Source organism: Neomonachus schauinslandi, chromosome 12 (assembly GCF_002201575.2).
Source record: "Neomonachus schauinslandi chromosome 12, ASM220157v2, whole genome shotgun sequence".
NCBI classification, from domain to species: domain Eukaryota; kingdom Metazoa; phylum Chordata; class Mammalia; order Carnivora; family Phocidae; genus Neomonachus; species Neomonachus schauinslandi.
This window is the reverse complement of record NC_058414.1, coordinates 63,223,305-63,240,966: the sequence shown is the minus strand read 5'-3', so window position 1 is coordinate 63,240,966 and position 17,662 is coordinate 63,223,305. Positions and strand designations below refer to the sequence as shown.

Below are 17,662 nucleotides of genomic sequence, written 5' to 3'. Positions count from 1 at the left end.
TACTAGTTTTATAATTATGTTATATGAATCCAGACATATATAATAGACATCCACTGCTGGCTAAAATAGGGCTGAATAAGACTGTAGCATACACCTAAAACATAGATTTGTGGAAAAGACAATGTGAGTTGAGTCCATCTATAAAAGACATATAAAATGTAGATTTGGGGCTAACATCCAGTAAGCCTTCTAGGCCAAAAGAAGAATGTTAATCAAGTCATGTGGCAGCTTACACAAGAAGAGCAGGAGACAGATCGGACCAGAGTGGGGAGTAACTTGGGGAGATGTAAGACACCCAAACTGCCTAAATAAATTGGCCTGAGATTTATTGCCAGCCTGAGAAGTTTAAATGTATTCCAGAGAACCAGCATTCCTTCATGTGTTTCCTATGAAACATCAATCCTGCCTGTTGCTCTGCCAAAATAAGTAGAAATAAAAAAAATCTCTGCAGCTCAAATTAGTTTGGGAGGTACTCCATACTTCATCACCCTCCTTAAAGTTTACCCTGCACATTGGCATATAAAGCGCTCTGCAAATTCTGCAGCAAAGAAACATATTTGAGTATATTTGACCCCGCATTTCCCTCATGTATTTAATCACAGAGCCATGTTTTGAAAATATTATTCATTACTCTTCCTCAGCACTAGTGTTTTATAAAACAAACTTTGAAAAACTGCAAGAGACCGTGAAGGCGGCCGGTGTAAGTTCTTGCGAAGGCCAGTGGCACGCAGGAAGGGCTGAAGGAGAAAAGACCGAGGTCAGTTGCAGGCAAGACGATGAAGCTCTGGCTGCCATGGAAATGGGAAGGAACTTATTTATTAGAAAAACAATACAAAGAGACAATCAAGCAAGCAGACTTGATGACTGATTAGCAACATGGGAGAGAAATGCCAAGAGCATGAGAAATAACATTAAGGCCCCAAACCTGTGCAGCTGGGGTAAGGGGGTGCCAGAATTCAGTCAACAGATAGAAGCTGGAAACAGCCAATCATTTCTCCATCCAACTCCCAACCCTGAGAATCAAAGGTAGCAACTGTTACTAAAATTCAAATGCAGTACTTTGAAAGAATGTGGTCTCCCCCCAAAATTAGAAGCTGAGATCTGCCATATCAGCATCTTGTCAAGAAGTCATATTAAGGCCCTCAGAAATCAGAAATCAGACACCAGAAAGAGAGAAGAGCTACGGAAGGAGTGCTGTGGAGGCAGAGCCGTGAGCTCACAGGATGAAAAGGTGAAAAACAAAAGGAGAAGAGATACGTGTTCTAAGGACAGGCGTGGAAGGGCAGAGCAGAGGAGTGGAGCGGTGGTTGGGGGCAGAGGCGGAGTACTAACCAAGAAGGGACTGTGATAAGAAGAAAGAATGATAGTGTTCATAAATTAAAACTTCACATCAAAGGGAACTACATAGCGCAGCTAATGAGTCATTTCTCCAAACTCCCAGGGAAGGCTAGACCTTCAAGTATTGTAACCCAAGAGATGGGAGGTTAAGTGACCTCATAAATGTAGGTAAGTTTTTAAAAGGTGAGCAAATATAATGGCTCTCTAGTCATGCAGGGAGAAAAGAAATTGGCAAACTTCATATATGTTTGGAGGCAAGCCTCTGAAACAAATAAAAATGTAGTCAATGGAGAATAATAGTTCTTAAAAGTGTTGGCTTGGGAGACTCATGAAGCAGGGTATCAGCTGCCCACACCCTATTTAATTTCTCAGACCCTCAGATCACTCATTTGTAAAATGGAGATTCTACTTCATGGATCATTGTGAGAATTAAATGTTAGGATACATGGAGAATGTTTATCACAACACGGACTGACACGCACTTACATTCAATAAATATTTGCTGGCAATAGGAGCAATTTTAGTGGCAACAGAAGTAACAATTTTTGTTGTTCTTATTTTGCTCATAGTAGATATGACCTCCAGAGAGGAATAAATCTGCCTTGCAGTTTTGCATATGGTAATATGTAATTTATTATACAGTATTATCTGTAAAGTGTAATATTTGTTTCAGAGTCTGCATTGTCTGGTCACTTTACTATATTTTAGATGTACTGTTGCTAAGGGGTTTTGGTCACCAGTTTTTTCAGTCACAACTAGGTATATGCCTCTTTCTTGAAATTCAAGATGGCAGCCTTGACTAAATGTACCAGATGGCTAGTAATGAATTTATATATCTTTTTCTGTTCAAAACATAGTCTTTCCAAATTAGGCAAGAAAGTAACTTTTAATTGAATGATTTAATAATGGTGCATTTATATTAAGAATACTTTCCCAAGCAAAGATCCAGGGAGGCCATATGATGTGTGAGAACAATTATTGGACTAGAAGGTTAAAAAAGAGAAGGAGAGCAGGTTCTCATCCAGCTCTTCCAGTTAATACTACCAGGAACCTCAGTTTCCTTACCTGAGAAGTGAAAGGGCTGACCTCAAAATTAAGGTTCATTCATTTATACAATCCCATGATGCTGAAATGGTGATGCGTTTGAGTGACAGAGAAACCCTGCCCTTCTTCCTTACTCCTGGTGGAAATTCTACAGTTATTTCAAGTTTAAAACTATATGTATTTTAATATTGTGAGTAAGAAAATTTGGAGAGGTCTTCGCCTTAGCACTGAAAATACCTACGGTGCAAGAAGGGGGGGGAAAAAAACTAGAAAAATGAGTGGACATGGAAAACCAAGCCAGTTTGATTTGTCAGTGAGCAAAGAGCATACCAACTACCACTGCTCTGCACCTGAGCAGAGGTAGAGGTGTCACCAGTAGATGAAAGTCTGGGCACTTGAGCAGGCATTTCTTCCAGGATAGGGTGGAGGGAAACGCTCTGAAATTGGAAACTCCTCCTAACATCCTTCTCCAATCTCTAATCCCTACCATCATAAAGCCCTCCAGGCCTTCTCTTCCCTTCCTAACTGCAACTGGTTGTTAAACTGTACCAAATGACAAAGAAGTCAACGGTAGACCTTCCGGACAGGCCCTGGGGCCTGATTTCATTGCAGGAACTCAGGCTTCACACTTACCTTGGGCGTTCTTCTTAACCACTAAGCCTCAATTCCTCAGTTGTAAAATGGAGCTCATAACATTATTTGACTCTAAGATGGCCGTGAGGATCAAATAAATAAGACCAAAAGAGATAGCCCACAACAATGCTTAGACACAGCAGAAGCTAAATAAATAATTAGCTGCTGCTGCTACGACTGCTGTTGCATTTCTTGCCATTATTATTTGATGATGAGGAGGAGGATGATGAGGAGGAGGAGGAGGAAGAGGAGGAGGAGGATTGTTAACTAAAGAGTCAGAACTTAAGGAATACTAACACCTTGTAGAAACCACAATAGGTGGTGGATAAAAGATGACCCCTAATAACCTCAGGCTCCTCTTTCAGCTTTGCACCAACCCACGGACAGAAAATTTAGAGTAACCATACCCCTTAGAACAGAACAGCATATGAAATAGAAAACAAATGCCCCTTCCAATGCTGCTCCTGCTGGGGTGGGATTTCCTAGCCACCACGTGTGACACCGTTGGGTTTTATTTGCCACCTCTGTCTGCTGGTTGGGCCTCGGAGCAGTGACAAACCCACCTCCAGATGCTCAAGCAGAAATTTCAGTGGCCACTTAGCTTAACACCTCCTTGGCAGGGCTAACGTCAACACCACAAATTCTTATTCTACAAGCATCTTGAGCTCTGGTTTCAAATTTCCTTGCTTTCCTGAGTTAAGGACAGACCTGTGGTGTTAAGGGACCTAGAGTTGCTTACAATCTCGGGGGTCAGAAACCTTGCTCAAACACAGAATTACTAATTTGCAGAACCTCTTGTCAGTGGAGATTTCTCATAAAATGGGCCCCGAGGTGAGAGTTTAGTTAAATTGTTGTTGCATTCCCCCTCCTACCACCACTCTTTAATTGGAGATACTGGTAGGCATGCCTGGGGAGCTAAGTAAGATGTGCCCAGACTAGCCAGGGCAATTCCACAGCACCCTTGATGGGTGCACGCAGCAGGAAGGGGTCCTCTCGGGCATCAACGTGGTGCACAGTTGGAAACTAACCTGGGGGGGGGCAGTTTAAAAAGTCACCTGGCAACTGTAAGCCTCCTTGCACCCTGAGTTGCTGAAATCTGATATTTCCTCTTATTTGTGGGACGTGTAGCTGAGGTTATTTCAATTAAATGCACATCTGTGCTCAGTATACCCTACCCACCTCTGTGTTAATGTAACTGTGACCTTTTGTTTTGAGTTGGGACTCTGATGACTAGGGCTAATGTAGCTACAGGCACAGCTTAATGAATCTATGGGGTCTGGGCTTTGGCATCCACATCTGGGCTGCCTTTTGCTGCCTCTGATCCTGTACATGGTGAAGAGATCAAATTCTCTCTCATGGTCAACGTCTCTCTGTCTCTGTCTCTCCCTCCCTCCCTCCTTCCCTCTCTCCCTCTACATACACACACACACACACACACTCACAATCACACACATACTCACACACCTCTCTTATCAGTGAAAACTTTGCCACTAAGTATTATTTCCATGTCTGAAAACAGACATTCTGCCAGCAAACAATTTATCTGATTCAGGTCTCTTTGCTGGGTGGCTTGGTCGAGATTTCACCTACTGCTTGTCAACTCACAGTAAGATAACATTTTACTTAAACCAAGTGCTACATGCACAACAGACAGTGGCCTTCTTGGCACCCAACATGCAGTCCTGTGACACCCAGCCCAGGCAGAGTGGGAGCCGCTCTGGGCTACAGCTCTTACTTTGGCAAAAAACAGCATTTGCATGAAAGCTTTATAAAGTTTGTTTAGCTTACTTCAAATATTTTATTTTAAATAAATCACCCAAACCGAATTTAATTCTTTTCATTTGGACAAGGAGAAAGAGAGAACGTCCATGTTATTAAAAGACAACAATACTTTTCATTCTTCCTTCAGGTCTGATTTTAACATGACTTTTTATTTTTGTCGATTTTGATGGAATCATAATTGCCCTTTCAGATCAACCCCAGGAAGATGGTGCTACTATGGGGAGTACAACAAGTTTGAGCCTCAACTGTTGCTTTTTACCTACTGAATTGTAAATTACCACTATCACTGACTATTGCAAAGGGAGGCCTGTAGAAATGTTCTACACATTTATTTGCTGTTCTTTTCAGAGGTCTGCAAGAGCCCCAAACACTACCAAGATGGACTACCCCAGTTGACAAGGCAGTAATTCTGTGGGATTTTAGAAACAGACAATCCAGTGTCACCTCTGCTGGAAATAATGTGACGTTCATTTAACAACAACAGGTAATAAAAGTAAGTTTTAGAGTATCTGAAGCCATATAATCAATCCTTTTCATCAGTGTATGAAACTATATATGTATCTAAGTATTTATTCTTGCCTCCTTCCAAAAAGGATTGGGAGTAGCTTACAGGCATACATACTAAATGATTCAAAACACATAAGGTAGACATATAAGGTGAAGTCAGGAATAAGCTTATTACTCAAAAACTATCTGCCATTAGAGGTGGGCTACAAATTTATTTCTAGCTTCCTAGCAACTAAAGCAAAGATGGTGAATTTTAATCAATCAAGATTAATTATGCCTTTATCATTTTTTGTAGGGCTAAGCAATGAAAATCCGAACACAATCAATTACATCCAAAGACTTCTGGTCTGCCATTTTTTACACCAGCTCTGGGCTCCTATTTCATCTACTCACTGTGTGTTGAGAGTAAGTTACTGCTACTAGCCCCACAGGTGTTTATTTCTGCATTCACCCATGCTGTTTTCTCTGTTAGGAGTACCAATGGTTCTCAACCATTTGTCCTGGGGAGAAGGGTATAAATCACCCCAGGAGACATCTGGCAATGTCTGGAGACACTGCTGATTGCCATAATCTCTGGGAGAGAAGTGCTACTGGCCTGTAGCTGATAGAGATCAGAGATGCTGCCAAACATCATACAATGTGCAGGATGCAACCCACAACAAAGAATTTTTTAGTCAAACTATAATACTGAGGTTGAAAACTCTGCAGCAACTAATGGGGTGTGTATGGGTGTGTGTGATTTTGTTTGAATAAGATAGAAATCAGTCACTTTTCTGTTTTAGAAAACACTAGCCTTCGTTTGTACTTCAGCCTTCATTGGTCTGCTCTAGAAACCCGTATGTCAGAAGAGCTTTTGTAATTGACAGAGTAGGAAAAAATGAGCCCCAAGGTTTGTTCTGGATCCTAGATATAATGCCAAAGTAATTTCAAAATAGGAGATCTTTAGGCCATAGCGAAAGGACATCAGAATAAGTCTACCTGATGTGTTAGGAAAATCTGGGCATTGCTTAAAAAATTTGGAAGTCATCCCATCTCTTAACTGAATCTGAATAAATAAACCTTGCCAATAGAATGTGTTTTACAGCACTGATGGAAGAACTGCTAGAGAGCAAGAGAGAGTAAACAGATGGAAAGAACACCAAAGGAAATTGAGAAATAGCCATCTGATGATATCATGTAGATTGGACCAAGAACCACATGCCTGGGCTCTTCCCGCACTGACCTGCTGGATGCAGGTGCACAGTCAATGGTCTCCCTGGTACCCTAACAGCTGGATGATTTTCTCCCTTGCCAACTGCTCTCTTAGCGACAGAAGTCAAACTCATTCCCATGTTTTACAAATACAATAGTTAAGATGGCTGGTTAAAACCTTTGATTTTTGTCATGCCCATCCTACTTTTTTCTTTCTTTTTTTTTTTTTCTGACAAGCCACCATTATTCTAGATATGAAAAAAAAAGGCTAGCTCATAGTGGATAGACTAATAATGAAATGTGACTTTTCTCTCAACTATCTCAGTAATCATCACCTTCATTTTTCATTCACTTCATTCACCTTCATAAAGTCAGATAATTCAAGATTTGGGCTGCTTCTGCACAAGAAGCATGTTTTATTTTTTTTTATCATGTTTTTATTAAACTGATAAGCAGTGATCCTACCTGACAGCATTGTGATTAGCAGATGTAACCTATCTGTGTTCATGCAAATTGAAATGGTTAGCTAGAAAATCTTAAGAGTTCCTTTGAACTCTGTGTCTGCTTCAATAAGGAAATACTTCCTAGAGAAATGCAAACATCGTCACTGACACGGATACAGAGGAGAACCTCATAAACTTAAATTCTACTCTGCTCATCCAGGAAGGAATGAAGCTGGAGGTAGCCTCCAAACCATCCGTAAACAAAGTTTCCTCAGAGAGTCTCTGGGAGGATGATTAAATGTAATAATTTATATACCATTTGAAATCAACTGGTGTGTTAATCATGGGTAATTCTTCCTGCACTAACTGCGGGGCTCTAGTAAGTCATACTTGGTTGGCTTCCTTTGAGTTATTTTATGTACAGCATTCTCTTTAAAGAAAAATTATTTTATTAAATCTACAGTTTAATTTTCATTAATTCAATCTACATTTTTATCCAGTGTATAATGTGTAATTATTTAATAGCTCTCTGTCTCAAGAAATAGTGAGAGATATATACAATAAATATATTTATTACATCTCACATACATATCTATTGTCCAAAAAAAACAAAGCCAGGGTAACTTTTAGCTATATGATTTTAAACATGTGGAATGAAAAAACTTGTTTCTACATGAAAGCTGCTTTCAACAATCATCAAAGCCCACTTCTCTAAGGCTAACTAGTTCATAAAATACTTTCTAATAGATTTCATGGCTTTGTTAATCCTGCTTATACAATAGAACTAATTTGATAATGACATTACTAATACTTCTCTTTTGATGAAACACTTCAGAAGGTTATCTGCCTACAAGAGCTTACAAGAAACTCACTTCAGAATTAAGGACACACACAGACTGAAAGAGCAGGAATAGAAAAAATATTCCATGCAAATGGAAAGGAAAAGAAAGCTGGAATAGCTATACTCATATCAGACAAAATAGACTTTATTTTTTTTAAGATTTTATTTATTTATTTGAGAGAGAGAGAGCACATACATGTGAGTCAGGGGAGAAGCAGAGGGAGAGGGACAAGCAGACTCTGCACTGAGTGCAGAATCCCACATGGGGCTCGATCCCACGACCCTGAGATCATGACCTAAGCCAAAATCAAGAGTCAGATGCTTAACCAACTGAGCCACCCAGGTGCCCCCAAAATAGACTTTAACACAAAGACTATGATAAAAGGCAAAGAAGAGCATTATATAACGATAAAAGTGTCAATCCAGAAAAAAGATATAACATTTTTATGTTAATGTTATGTTTATTTAAGTGCTTTATTAAGTTATTATATATGCACCCAACATAGGAGCACCAAAATACATAAAGCAAATATTAACAGAACTAAAGGGAGAAACTGAAAGTAATACAATAATAGCAGAAGACTTTAATATCACATTTTCATCAATGGATAGATTATTCTGACAAAAAAATCCATAAGGAAACATCAGCCTTAAACAACACATTAGACCAGATGGACTTAATAGATATATGCAGAACATACCATCCCAAACTAGCAGAATACACATTCTTCTCAAGTGTACATGGAACATTCTCCAGGACAGATCACACGTTGCGCCACAAAAGTCCCAATAAACTCAAGAAAACGGAAATAATATCAAGCATCTTTTCCAACCACAATGATATGGAACTAGAGATCAAATTACAATTAATTAATTATAAATTCCAATTACAAAAAATGGGAAATACAAAAGCATGAAAACTAAACAACATGCTACTAAACAACCAATGGGTCATCAGAGAAATCAAAGGAAAAATCCAAAAATAACTAGAGACAAAGGAAAACAGAAATGCAACATATCAAAATCTATGGAATGCTGCAAAAGTGGTTCTAAGAGGGAAGTTCATAGCAATACAGACCTATCTCAAGAAACAGGAAAAATCTCAAATAAACAATTTAACTTTACACCTAAAGGAACTAAAAAAAATAATAAGGACAAACAAAGCCCAAAATTAGTAGAAGGAAGTAACAAAGATCACAGTGGAAATAAATGAAGTCAAGACTAAAAACGCAACAAAAATGATCAATGAAATTAAGTTCTTTGAAAAAACAAACAAAATTGACAAAACTTTAGCTAAACTAGCCAAGAAAAAAAAGAAAGGAGACTGAAAGAAATAAAATCATAAACAAAAGCAGAGAAGTAACAATTGATCTCAGAGAAATACAAAGGGTAATAAGACACTACTATGATCAACTGCATGCCAAAGGAACTCTTAGACATCCTGGAAGAAATAGATAAATTCCTAGAAACATACAGTCTTCTAACACTGAATCAGGAAGAAATAGAAAATCTGAATAGATGAATTACTAATAAGGAAATTGAAACAATAATTGAAAACCTCCCAACAAACAAAAATTCAGGACCAAATAGCTTCACTAGTGAATTCTACCAAACATTCAAAAATTTAATACCTAGTCTCAAACTTTTCAAAAAAAATTGAAGAGGAGGAAAAGCTTCCAAACACATGTTATGGCTAGCATTACCCTGATACCAAAACCAGATAAGGACACCACAAAAAGAAAATTACAGGCCAATACCTTGATACAAAAAGAAAATTACAGGCCAATACCTTGATAAACATAGATGCAAAAATCCCCAACAAAATACCAGCAAATCAAATGCAACAGTACATTAAAAGGATCACATACCACAATCAAGTAGGATTTATTCCAGGGATTCAAGGATGGTTCAACAACCACAAATCAATCAATGGGATATACCATATTAACAAAATTAAGGATAAAAATAATCTTAACAGATGTAGAAAAAGCATTTGATAATATTCAACATCCATTTATGATAAAAACTCTCAATGAAGTGCATATAGAGGAAACATATCTCAATATTAAGACATATATAACAATCCTACAGCTAACATCATATTCAACCATGAAAATCTAAAAGTTTTTCTTCTAAGATCAGGAACCAGATAAGAATGCCCCCTCTCACCACATAGTATTGGAAGTACCTACTCAAAACAATTAGGCCAGAAAAAGAAATAAAAGCCATCCAAATCAGAAAGGGAGAAGAAAAACTGTCATTATTTGCAGATGATATAATACTATATATTCATCTAAAACCCTAAAGAAACCACCAAAAAACACTTAGAACGAATAAACGAATGTAGTAAAATTGCAGAGTATAAAATCAATATACAGAAATCTGTGGCATTTCTATACACTAACAACAGAACATCAGAAAGAAATTTTTTTTAATTTTCACATATAATTGCATCAAAAAGAAAAAAATATCCAGAAATAACTGTAACCAAGGAAGTGAAAGACCTGCACACTGAAGTATAAGACATTGATGAAAGAAACTGAAGACACAAATAAATGGAAGAATATTTCATGCTCATACATTAGAAGAACGAATATTGTTACAATGTCCATACTACCCAAAGCAATCTACAGATTCAATATACTCCCTATCAAAATACCAATAGCGTTTTTCACAGAACTAGAACAAATAATACTAAAATTTGTATGGAAACACAAAAGACTTCAAATAACCAAAGTAATCTTGAGAAACAAAAACAAAATTGGAGGTATCATACTCCCTGATTTCAAACCATACTATAAAGCTCTAGTAATCATATTTTTTTGGTACAAAAACAGAATACAGATCAATGGAACAGAACTGAGAGCCCAGAAATAAACCCACACATATATGGACAATTAATGTATGACAAAGGAGCCAAGAAGATACAATGGAGAAAGGACAATCTCTTCAATAAATAATTGTAGGAAAACTGAAGAGCCACATGCAAAAGAATGAAACTAGACCACTACATTTCACTATACACAAAAATTAACTCAAATGGATTTAAAGACTTGACTGTAAGACCTAAAACCACAAAATTCCTATAAGAAAACATAGGCAATATGCTCCTTGACATCAGTCTTAGCGACATCTTTGTGAATCTGACTCCAAAGGCAAGAAAAACAGAAGCAAAAATAAACAAATGGGACTACATCAAGCTAAAAAGCTTCTGCACAACAAAGGAAACCATCTTCAAAATGAAAAGACAACTTACTGAATGAGAGAAGATATTTGTATACCAAATATCTGATAAAGGGTTAATATCCAAAATACATAAGGAACTCGTACAATTCAACAACAAAAAAACAAACAACCCAATTTAAAAAAAGGGGCAAAGGCTCTGAATAGACATTTCTCCAGAGAAGACATCCAGATGGCCAGCAGGCACATGAAAAGATGCTCAACATCACTAACCATTATGGAAATGAAAATCACAACCACAATGAGATATTACCTCACACCTGTTAGAATGGCTATTATCAAAAAGACAAGAGATAAACAAGTGTTAGAAAGGGTGTGGAGAGAAGGGAACTCTCATCCACTGTTGGCGGGAGTGTAAATTGGTGCAACCAGTATGGAAAATAGTATACAGATTCCTCAAAAAATTCTACCATATGATTCAGCTATTCTACTTCTGGGTATTTATCTGAAGAATACAAACACTAATTTGAAAAAATATATGCACTTCTATATTCATTGCAGTATTATCTGCAATAGCCAAGATATGGAAACAACCTAAGTGTCTATTGATACGTGAATGGATAAAGATGTGGTATATTTATACAATGGAATATTACTCAGCCATAAAAAAAGAATGAAATCTTGCATTTGTAACAACATGGATGGACCTTGGGGGTATTATGCTAAGTGAAATAAGTCAGATGAAGAAAGACACATACCACATGATTTCACTCATATGTGTCGTCTAAAACAAAAAAATAAAATAAAAACAAACTCAGAGATACAGAGAACAGAGTAGTGGTTGCCAGAGGGGAAGTGGATGGGGGAGGGTGTGTGTGTGTGAAATGGATGAAGAAAGTCAACTCTATGGTGATAGATGGTAACTAGACTTGTGGTGATACTTTGTAGTGTATACAGATGTCAAATTATGAAGCTTATTAAACAAACAAATAAATAAAAATATCAGCTGTCTCAAAACTGTATGAATTTGAAAAGGATGAAAATAGCAGTTTCCAAGTCACATGTCAACATGTGTGGCTAACATTGATCTTGTTGCTCTGCTCTGTCTAAATGATTAGTAGTGCAATCTCAGCCAGCTTTCGGAATAAGCCATGGTAGAGAGAATCTTCAAAAACTCAGCTTAAAAATAACAGTGTGGCAAACGATCGCCAGTCTAAAGACCTTTCTTCGCTTCGCCAACAGTAACACTGGATGTGCACAAGTGAAATGGTAAAGAGGGTGAGGGTGGGGAGAAGGAAGTGTAGCTGTTTGGCTTTATAATGATAGAAGGAAAATCCTTCCCAGAGTATGTATATTGTTTGTCTTACTGGATATCACCTTAACTGCTATGACTGCAGATGCTATTAGTTAAAATGCATATTAAGTTATCTGGTCCTTCTTAAAACCTCATCAGACCATTTAACTTCTAAATTTCTATTAGCAACAATTTCTAATGGAAACATCTCAGTTTTGGCCTATTGTGAGAGGGTTACAATCGACTTAAAGTGTCTGGAGGAAAGTGGGGTGATCCCATCCCATACCAAGAGACACAAAATGTGCCAAAACTTACACCACCATTTTTCTTGTTGAATTATAAAGTGTGAAACAAATATGAATAGCAATTTCCAAAGGAATAAACTTACTTTCAGTGCAAATAGGACAGCATCCTTTTCTGTTGAGAATTTTACCCTAATCAAGAGGGAAAGAAAAACAAACAAATTTAATGTTAAGAAACAGGGTCTGCTGAGGACAAAACTCTTTTTTTAAATCTAATACCAGTTAAACCAATGAAATTAGTCCAAGCTGTATTTGAACTTGATGCCCAGACAGTGAAGATGATGGCAAAAATGAACTTTGAAGTATCAGGTTCTAATGCAGGCAAAGTCATTCAGAAAGCTTTCCTGTTCTTATCCTCTGAGAAATATAATATCCAAGGGGCTCACTGGTGTGATTTTTCTCAAATGGGGGGAAGATGGAGACAGTCTGGATTCAACCTTTTCATTGATATCCAAAGTAGCCCTCTAGAGACAAAGCATACACACATAAAAATGGGAATCATCTGTCAACCTCTCAATTCTGTCTTTGCTTGTCAGAGGGGCCTGTTTCAAACAATAAATCATATCCCAAGCACAGGCCTATGGATATGGACAATTATCTGTGCTACAGAACAAATTCAGTCAGATTTCTTCTTTCAGAAAGTGGTATGCTATCTATGTTAAGTCACTGTTACACAAAGCCAATGAAGCTGAGGGTTTTGAAATGCTGAGTAATTTTCCATTACCTTTCTGGAAATACAGTGTAATCTCCTATATTCCATTTCTTCTAATTTTTTTTAATGCATGGCATTAAAAGGAGGAAACGTATTCTCAGGGTCCGTATCAGAGAATGTCATTGTCTTGTCTCTGACTCAATGAGACTCACAGAGAAAAAGAAATGTGGTCAATTGCCATTAGCAGTCAACTGCATAAAGAATAGATTTAGGCACTCAAAAAAAAAAATCGTAGGGACTTTAAAAATGCTGGTTGATAACTGAAGAACTAGAACCACGCCTCATTCATTTTTGCATCAGCCAGGGCTAAAATGGTACATTAAAGACTATGACAACTTTGAAAGAGGCTTAAAACTCGGGCCCACTCAGCCCTCCCTGGTTTGGGGCATTATGATGTATTTTCATTGCCTAGAGCTCGATTATCTATTTCTATTTGGCACAGAGGCCCCCTTCGGAGTCTTGTGACCGAAAGCAGTTGAGGAAAAGACCAACTGAGGTCGGTTGGGGCCGCTGGAGTGGTGGCCCCAGGGGAGTGCAGTAAAGTGCTCTATCAGGAGGCAGAGCTACTTGAACAAAGGCCCCAACAAAGGCTGACTATATGATTCCCTACATCTGCACCTTGGCAGAAACTGCCATCTCCCTTCTCCTGAAACTGAGTGGAGCTGGTAATCTCACTGAATCACATAAGGAATAAGTCAAGCACAAGCTATGAAGTCTAGGCTCCCAAGTTCTATGTAACTAGCTGTGGAACTCTGGACACGTTGTGACCTCACTGGTAAGAAGTTGTCTAGCACCCAACTCAGAGGGGTGGTCTCAACATTAAACAGGGTAAGTCCTGCGACCATAGGGAAAGTCGCAGTACGTATCAGTGATGATGAGACGGCAGTGTTATAAACAACCTGTCCCCACTGGAACCCCTCACAGCCCTCTCACCAAAGGCACTCCTTTTCCTCAGGGCTGGGGATGAGGGAGGGGTTGAGGGAGAGTGGGGTCTGTCAGGGAGGATAGACAGGAAACCCTTCTTCAACAAGGCACACACACTTCTGGAAAAAGAGATGAGTAGCAGTCAGGAAAGATAGAGCAGGGAATAGAGTCTGCTTCTTCAAACACACACACACACACACACACACACACTTTTTTAAATTTCCCCAGGCAATGCAAGGGAGGGGAAATAAGCATTTAACAGGATTTCCATGGTAGAACTAAGCTATCTTCCAAAGTCCTTGTGCTGGCCCCTGAGGAACAGCTGGAAGGATGCCTAGAAACAGAAACGTGGCCCTTGGGGCAGGAGCCCGGCGGGACAAGCTTCGACAAGACCAGGAAGGGTGAGGTGGGGGAAAGGTCTGCACTTGGAGAGACGGATGCTCCTGGCCCAAATGAGGTCGTCAAAGAGGAGATGCTAATGAGATGCCGCTGACATGAAGAACGTTGACCTCCCCACAGCAAGAGGACAATGAAACCCATCAAGCCTGCCACAAGCCGGGGGACTCCAGTCAAGCTGGAAACCCCACCACGGCCTGCTGAGGCTAGTTACTTGAGCCACCAGTTGGCACAGCATCCTGTTTTTGTCTTGCAGAATAAGGAAGCCTATTATTACCAACATGTGCTGCCTGAGTTCATTAGCAGTGAGGGTTCCCCAAGGACTGGCATAAATGATGTGGTCCCATTTTTCCCAATGAATATTTATAAGCAGACCATGTTCAAGTCTACTTATTGTATCTCCTTTTTTTTTTCTTTCATGGGAGGTTTTCAGTTTTATGTCTGAGGCTTTTTAAAGCAAGACTAATTAGGGTTGTTTTTTTTTTTTTTTCCTTTTTTTTCTCCCCCCTTCATTCAGTTGTGCAATAGCAACAGCTGTTGTTTTTTTCGTGCCTCATTTGGCACTCAAGTAAAAACAGCAACTTTTTGTTTATAATAATAACAGATGTGAATAAAATTAAAAGCTGTCTATAACAGAGAAGGGAGGACATGCCCTGAATATATGGATATATTTTTTTCATTCACTGGAAGGTACTGAATAGGTTTGACATTTTCCCAAAATGCATAAAACCTTGAGAGGTTTCAAGTTGCCGAGGTGAAGTCAATGAAGCTCATGCTTTGGAAGATAATGGCGGCTTTCTTCGGAGTTCTGGAACTGTGCGTTTCTGAAAAGAGATATTTCCATAGGGGCACTATTTCCATTTGGGGCTACGACGGAGGCCAGGGTTAGGGAAGGAAAATGCAGCAAAGGGGTCGGGGGTGCTGCTAGGCCGCCAGAGAAACCTCTCGAGGAGTTTATTACTAAACGACTACATACAACTTTGAAAGACTAAGGGAAGAAATCCCTAATTTGAGAAGAGAGAAAGAGAAGAGAAAAATGGGAGGGCTGTTCAATGGAAAACCCAACAAAAGGAACAAGAGAGCAGATCTAACAGGAGTTGGAGACATTGAAACAAAGAAGTGGGAAAAGTCAATGAGGAATAGGAGATTTGGGACAAGTGAAAGGTTAAGAGCTATTTTCATGCGAGACTAGAATCTGGGTGGAAAGTGCAAAAAAGGAGTGAGCCTTGCAAAGGGGGTTGTGGCTGTCCAGGAACCTGGAAGTATCAGTGGATCTGGATTCTGTGTTCAGAAGATGGCATGTGACCATGCCACATGTAGGGTGTTTCCCAAGACCTTAAGGTAAAGAAAAAAACCAACCTGCATTCCAGACATACCTGCGGGCAGCTGCTGACGGGAACACACTGCTTCTTTCGACACTCTGTCTTGCCTTTCACACAAGCACAGATGGTGCAGTTAACAGAGGACCACATCTCTCCATCCTACAGGAGAGAGCACAGGATTCTGCTATCAGCTGGAGGCTGATGGGAGCTAATCCAACAGGCTGGGATTTCTCTGCCAAGGAGAGCATTTCTTACCCTGAGTGAGGGATCCATCATCAGACTAAATTACCCTGAGATGTCTCTGCGATTGGAGGGTGTGTGTGTGTGTGTGTGTGTGTGTGTGTGTGTGCGTGCGCGCACGCGCGCGTGTGTGTGTGCGTGTGTGTGGGTGTGCCCTCTCCAGGATAGAAAAAGAATTCTTGTGCATCTAACCAAATCATATTTGCATCTTGCTCCTCCTGCATTGTTTACTTAGCTTCACCCTGGAAGACAAACATGAGTTTTCATACATGATGCAGTAGCAAAGCTCTCATTTTCCTGTTTGATAGAACTGAAATGTTTAAGCTGTCCCAGACACCAACGGTTGAGATGTACAAAAGTGGTTAGTTTGTTCCCAGACGTGACATGGTTCTGGACTACATAGGACATGAACATGCAAAGAACAGAGGCTAATTCAAAGGACTCTCATTGCCCAGGCAGACACCTGATCAGCAAGCCATCCAAATATGTGGAGCCCAGACAGAATTCTCCAAGATAACGTGTCCCTGCCTGTCAGATCCTCTGCTCCCAAAAAGCTGGTTAGCACCTTGGAACACATTTTCTAACCCAGAGAGGGCTTTTTGAGGAATATTTTTGGCTCACCGAATTTGGCAATTGCCAAATACCCAGCCACAAGAAGCCCCGTTCCTCTAGAGAATGTGCAGGGACGCACGGCCCAGCTTGGGGAAAAGTAGATTACATGCACGAGAGATGGGTCTGAAAACAAAACAAGGATTCCTTCCTGGGTTTGTAAATATAAGCAGCGAGTTTTGTTAAAAACAGAGAAACTAGCCCAGATTTTGATGATGACTGCTCCTTTTCCTCTTCCTTCTCATTTTTTGAAGCTATATTAAGGACTACTAGAGCCTTTTATTTCTCAGGAGAGAAAGAACTAACTGAATCCGTCTTAAAGGGCATCTGACTAGTCCAAATTCTCTGAGTACACATTTCTAGGACTTGGTGTTTCAAAGATGACTCTCTGCAAATTATTTTAAGCCTCATCACATAAAGGAACCTTTGTATCCGGGGCCTTGAAAGCACTTTGCACACAGTACCAGCATGAGAGGGAGTCTATTGCATCCAGGTGCTCGGGAAATGGAGGATGACTTTATGTTAAAGGGACACATGAGTGGCTCTGAGAGGCTGGTGTAAATACAACACACACACGACCCCCTTCCTTTGGGCATGACCCATCATGTCTTCTTACTGACTGCATAGGAATCAAGACTCTCCCTCCAACTCTGTCATTGTAAAAGGAAATCTGGCTAAGTGCAGGATGAGGAGCTCCCATGTCTGACTTGATTCTGTAGTTCTCGGTCTCAGGAATGTCCTGAGGTGGCACCTTCAGGTACAGAAAGACTCCCTCCACCCAACAGACCAGATAGAAAGCTCTTTGGACAAAGAAAACAATCTTCATTCTGATGTTTACATGGTCACTGCCCAGCTGTGCTAACAGAGAACTACGGGTAGCATTTGACAGATAGCAGACGGT

General features: G+C 39.5%; 1 protein-coding gene across 1 annotated transcript in view; it reads right to left on the bottom strand.

Moving 5' to 3' along the window:
* The window catches only part of BMPER (BMP binding endothelial regulator), a 243,759-nt gene that overhangs the window by 88,234 nt on the left and 137,863 nt on the right, over positions 1-17,662 (bottom strand). Inside the window, exons 10-11 of the mRNA XM_021699372.1 lie at positions 15,967-16,071; positions 12,645-12,690 (exon numbers count right to left, since the gene is read on the bottom strand). Of these exons, the coding sequence (XP_021555047.1) occupies positions 12,645-12,690; positions 15,967-16,071 (151 nt within the window). The remainder of the gene's footprint in view (positions 1-12,644; positions 12,691-15,966; positions 16,072-17,662) is intronic.